Source organism: Azolla caroliniana, unplaced genomic scaffold (genome assembly GCF_043228905.1).
Source record: "Azolla caroliniana isolate FFs.n. ecotype wild unplaced genomic scaffold, voAzoCaro1.0.p SCAF_6, whole genome shotgun sequence".
In the NCBI taxonomy this organism is placed as follows: Eukaryota; Viridiplantae; Streptophyta; class Polypodiopsida; order Salviniales; family Salviniaceae; genus Azolla; species Azolla caroliniana.
This window is the reverse complement of record NW_028230441.1, coordinates 10,078,146-10,083,687: the sequence shown is the minus strand read 5'-3', so window position 1 is coordinate 10,083,687 and position 5,542 is coordinate 10,078,146. Positions and strand designations below refer to the sequence as shown.

The following is a 5,542-nucleotide window of genomic DNA, read 5'->3' as shown; positions in this document are numbered from 1 at the left end:
AAAGGCAGATCTCTGGGCTATGGCCTTTCCTGCGTAAAATCTCAAAGTACGAGCTCTGTAAGCAGAGGTACATTTCGTTCCTTGCTGGTTTGCTAAGAGACGGAGAAGAAAAAGAGAGAGGACGAAGTTCTTCCTTCAATCTCTCACATTTCTTTCGACTACTAGTTTTGGATCATTGGAAGAAGAAAGAAAGAAAGAAAGAAAGAAAGAAAGAAAGGAGCTTCTGCTACTTTGAAGAGGTCTGCTACTTAATTCTCTCAGAGAATAAGAGAGGAAGAGGGAGAGAAGGGAAAAAGGAAGACAGAGAGCTTCTGTCGCCACTTAAAAGGTTTTGAAGGTTTTGATCGAACGCCTGTCCACTGCGAAGGTTGCTTCTACTTCTTCGGAATTAGAAGAAGAAGAAGAAGAAGAAGAAGAAGAAGAAGAAGAAGAAGAAGAGGCAGAAAGAGAGAGAGAAGGGAGGAGAGGAGATACTCTCCTGTGGTGGTGGTGGTGGGGGGGTAAACATAGCGCGATGCCTCCACATTCCTCCACCTTTCTGCAGACTTCTGTCGCTCCTCCTTCTTCTCCATCGAAGAAGAACAAAACAACGGCTATGATCACGAATCTCTCTCCTCCTCCTCCTCCTCGTACATTCTCTGCTTCCGAGGTTCGCTCTCACTCTTCCGCCTCCAGCTGCTGGCTCGTCATCCGCAACAGTGTCTACGATGTCACTTCCTGGTAACACGAATCTATCTTCTATCAGAGATTTCCATCCATGCTTTCCTTTCTTTCTCCTTCTCTTTCCTTTCAACTAAATTTGTTTCCTTTATTCATTCACTGACTCCCATCAATTATGTATACATATGTTTATATCTTTTTTTACTGCTTCTTCTTAACCTCTACCTCCTACACGTTGGATCTCTGTACTGTACATCAGAATTGGTTGCATCTCCTGCATGCTGTCTTTTTTTCTTAATCTAAACCTCCTGCATGCTCCATGCCTCTGCCTGTACACTGAATCGATCAATTATGGATATGTATATATATATTTATATATATCTTTACTGCTTAGGTTCTCAACCTCTACCTCCCACACGTTGAATCTCTGTTCATCAGATTTGGTTGCATCTCCTGCATGCTGTCTATTTCCTTAATGTACATCTCCTGCATGCTCCATGCTTCTACATTTTTCTTTTCTGCTAGTTTCATGGCTTATGATCTCCATGTCGTGCATTTCTTCAGAGTAACGGCTGCTGATTCTGCCTTCTATCTTTCTTTTTCCATGTCCATCCTCTGCTTGAATGGATTTCTGTACATCCGTTTTCGGCATTTTGTGGTGGGGATGGCGGCTATCTATAATATCTCTTATTAATCTCCCATCTTCTGCATTTTGGATGTCTGTTCATTTTTCTTTACTGCGTTTGCCTGCATTGTTGCAGAAATGACGAGTCTACATTTTCGATTACTGCTTCTGTTTCAGAAATGTTCCTGCATGTTGGATTCATGCGCTTCTCATGTGTTTCGTTTCCTCTACCTTTACTGCCTATTTTTTCACAGATATGATGCTAGCGTTGCGTTTCTTTTTCTCCGACTCTAGAAGATGCATTTTTCAGATTCATCCATGAGTCACTCCAACCCTAGAAACATTCCCTGAAATAAGTCTCCTTAAGTATGTAGGCCTCTTTTCTCTGCATTTTCAAGTGCATCTTTTGGATTCCTGATCTTATGAATCATAGATCTCTTCTTCTTGGTAGAGAGGTCCGGGATCTCTTCCGATTATGAAGTGTCTTTTCGTAGTCAATCATCAATCAAGTCTCTAGATGCTGATTACTAGGCATCTTTATGTGGATCTAAATACATGGAGAGGCATGACTCTAGTACCTACTGAAATTCCGTGTTTTGTTTCCTATCATGGCTGTACTTACGTTTCTCTGAAGTCTTGCCATCTGGAATAAGAGGTTTACTAACATGGGAATGCCACTCTGCCTAAAAATAAACTTGTATTTTTCCTTTTGTTTCTGCATTAGCATTGAAGAGGTTTAACATCATGTGTAACATCTATGGCTTGTTTTCAGGATACCTTATCATCCGGGAGGGAATCTAATCTACGTAAATGCTGGAAGAGACTGTACACAGCTATTTGATTCCTATCATCCACTTTGTGTAAGGTAACCAATTGTATACCCAGATATCTTTTTCAGTTGCTCTAGTGGCTGCTTTTTACTGAAACACATCTACGATAGTAGCACTGGGAGTACATCCAGACAATGTAACGACTTGATAATATTCAGATTTACAATAGATTTCCTCATATTCTAGGATGATGCTGGCACGATTTTACATTGGAGAGCTGGAGATTACACCTGGAATAGAGTATAAAGATTTTACATCTCTTGAATACGATTCAACTGGAAAGGAAGACTTTTATATCACTCTGAAGCAACGTGTGGAGAGCTATTTCAACAAACGGAAGGTCTTTTATGTGACAGATATATTCCTGGTGTTCATAATATGTTATAATCATCTGTAATAATCTATTATTTAGGTTCGGATCTTCTTGAAAATAATAAGATTTAAGGGCTTTTCAGCATGCGCACAGTAACTTCTAGCTTGACAGTAGTGTGATTTATCTACGATCAGGAGAACTCAAGAAAGCCAAGATCTAAGCTGATTGAACGTGTTGTAGGGTACAGGCTGTAGCTGAAGTCATGAAAGCCATCCGGCGACTTGGTATATCTATAGGATCTATTAGGATTTAAGTAGTATTGAGATTAACGTTAGGATATATTTGAGATTTAATTAGTATTGAGATATCCTAAGATGTTAACAGCCATGTGGTAATATCCTGTTTGAATTGAGCGTCTTCGGGTAGGACCCACTACCATTAAAGATAAAAAGAGAGGTTACCCGAAAGTTTGCTAGGATGTATTGGAGATCTCAATAATGTTCTCATTTAATTGTCGAGAAAAACATTAGTTGGTATGGTATCTTGAAATATGATGCATTATCCAAGAATATTTGATCACTTTATTGCAGGTCAATCCAAGGATGCACCCCCACATGCTCATCAAATCATTCATCATAATTTTTAGCTACATACTCTTCTACTATATGACATTTTTTGGATTTCGGAGTGTTGGTCTATCAATGCTGTTTGCAGTAGGTGCAGGCTTGATGGCTGCACAAGTCGGTGCCTCCATTCAGCATGATGCAAATCATGGTATACCTTAACATGCTAATTGTATGCTTTTATTGCAATATTGTCCTTGAAATATTTTTTTCACATCCTTCTTTGGGATTGATTATATCCAGGTTCTGGTTGTTTTATGCACAGGGTCATATACAAAATGGAAATGGCTGGGGTATATTATGAGTGTGAGCATAGATATGGTTGGAGTTAGCAGGTAAGCCAGCTGTTAGTTAGACATTTTTAGGTGGAACTGTGTTAAATTTCGTAGGCAATTGATCACATTTTTGATTCATCTGTTTACAGCTTCATGTGGAGACAGCAACATGTCGTAGGCCATCATTCGTTTACAAATGTGAATGGTTATGATCCAGATATAAGTGAGCTGATGAGACTCCTAAGGATTGGCCTTCTGCTTTTGTAGTTCCATATCTCATTTTGGGGGGCTGATAAAATGTTTAAAAACAGGAATATTGAAGCCTAATGTCTGGCGGTTAACAAAGGAACAACCTAGAAATAGCTATCATAATTATCAGGTTGAGCTTTAGATATTCTTGAATATATTCCACTGAATTTTGGATCGTTATTCTGATTATTTTGATGCTGGATGGCAGCACATTTATTTGCCTTGGCTCTATAGCATTCTTGCTCTCAAGAGTGTCTTATATGACGACTTCGTCTCTTATGTCACAGGGTCAATTGACCAGTAAGTAACCATTTGAGCCATCTTTATACAGAAGTTTATGTCAATTTAGAAATTAAGTTACTTGGAACTTCTGTTGAGCTGTTGATCTATGTATATACTTTATATAGCATGACGATTCCGAAAATGACATCATTGGAATTTTCAATATTTTGGGGCTCTAAGGTGGCATATGCAATTTACATGTTTGCTATCCCTGCTATCTTCAGCCATCACAGTATTTGGTCTATGATTTCATTATATTTTGTTATGCAGGTATATTTATTTCCATTTTTGGCTTCCTTCTTCACATAGAATCATGAAATGTTTCTCCTGATTATATAAATAGAGGTTCTAGTTCCTAACTCCTTGTGATATCCCGTCCAGATTGTCTTTGGATGGTTTTTGGCCTTTTTGTTCCAAGTTGCTCATGTGGTTGAAGATGCCAATTTTCCCGTGGTTGATTCAACTAAGGGATTTCCAACACTTCCTCTAGGATGGGCAGCTTCACAGGTAACTTTTGATATATGAGATTTTAATGCTGTGAGGGGAATTCATTCCATTTGTGTTGGATTGCCTGAATAAGGCTTCTTTTGGTTACTAAATTCTTCCAAACCACTTGTTGGCACTTTCCAGGTGAGGAGCACTGCTAATTTCAGTCCAAATTCTTCTTTCTGGACGCACATAACAGGAGGTCTGAACCATCAGGCAAGTATATTGCGTTTCTTTATATTTACCACACATTTTATGATACTTTATGTCTGGTGATTGAATCATTTGCTTTCTTCCTATGCACAGATTGAACACCACCTATTCCCTGGAATTTGTCATGTCTATTATCCAGATATATGTCCTATTGTGAAGATGACCTGCAAGGAATTCAATGTTCCTTACAAATGCTTTCCATCAGTATGGACTGACTTGCGCTCTTATATTTCGTGAATGTTTGAAACTTGAATTACAATAACTGGTGGTAAAATTAGTTTAATTTTGGCATTTGCTTTTTCCAGTTTTGGGCTGCTTTGGCAGCACATTTCGATTATCTCAAGAAGGCTGGAGCGAATGATTTTGGCTTCAGGCTGAATGGGTAATGTGCTGGTGTATGCATATAGTAGTTGGATGTGTGTGGTGCATATGCTGATGCATGCATATGTGCTTTGATTGCAATATTCAAACCGGTCTGAAGTGGCACACCTTTTTGGATAGATTCATATCTTCATCACAAAATGGAGTAGGTATAAGGTAGTTATATCCTAGGGCATATATAGAAGATACCAAACTTGATTTGATTATCAAATAAAATGGAATATTGAGCTTCTAATTACAGAATGCTTGTACCTTTTGGATGGATTTTGATATGAGAGAGCCTGATATTCTCCTTTACGGTGAAGAAGAGTGTCTTGAGCATTCTAATTAAATATTTCTAATGATCAAATTATTGAGTCTCTTCTTTACTTTTAATTGGTTTATCCCTTACTGCATTGTTTCAATCCTTCTGTTGAAGCAAGCGTCTCTGATTTCCAAATTTCAATTGTGTTGCAAACATTGAATTCAGTGCTTATATCAGATGGGTTAAATCTCCTTTGTGAGTGATATGCCAGTGGAGCAGCAACAAATTTCTCCATCTTTAATTATAGATGGTGCTGGAACCATTAGTATTTTGAGGTCGATTCTTATTGCTATTAGTATTC

General features: G+C 38.4%; 1 protein-coding gene across 1 annotated transcript; it reads left to right on the top strand.

Moving 5' to 3' along the window:
• Positions 1-327: 327 nt before the first annotated feature.
• On the top strand, positions 328-5,231 carry LOC147863041 (acyl-lipid (8-3)-desaturase-like). The gene is made up of 13 exons (XM_087321534.1): positions 328-720; positions 2,058-2,150; positions 2,302-2,455; positions 3,019-3,202; positions 3,317-3,386; positions 3,476-3,549; positions 3,638-3,705; positions 3,784-3,875; positions 3,983-4,127; positions 4,239-4,364; positions 4,488-4,559; positions 4,650-4,760; positions 4,862-5,231. The coding sequence occupies exons 1-13, from the start codon at positions 515-517 to the stop codon at positions 4,940-4,942; spliced, it is 1,476 nt and encodes a 491-aa protein (XP_087177660.1). The 5' UTR covers positions 328-514; the 3' UTR covers positions 4,943-5,231.
• The last annotated feature ends 311 nt before the right edge of the window (positions 5,232-5,542 follow it).

Excerpts from the sequence above, each read along its gene's own strand:
- LOC147863041 (XM_087321534.1), top strand. The coding sequence starts at position 515 with ATGCCTCCACATTCCTCCACCTTTCTGCAGACTTCTGTCGCTCCTCCT. Across the intron at positions 3,203-3,316 it reads TCAGCATGATGCAAATCATG|GGTCATATACAAAATGGAAA; the intron begins GTATACCTTAAC and ends TTTTATGCACAG. Across the intron at positions 4,560-4,649 it reads CAGGAGGTCTGAACCATCAG|ATTGAACACCACCTATTCCC; the intron begins GCAAGTATATTG and ends TCCTATGCACAG.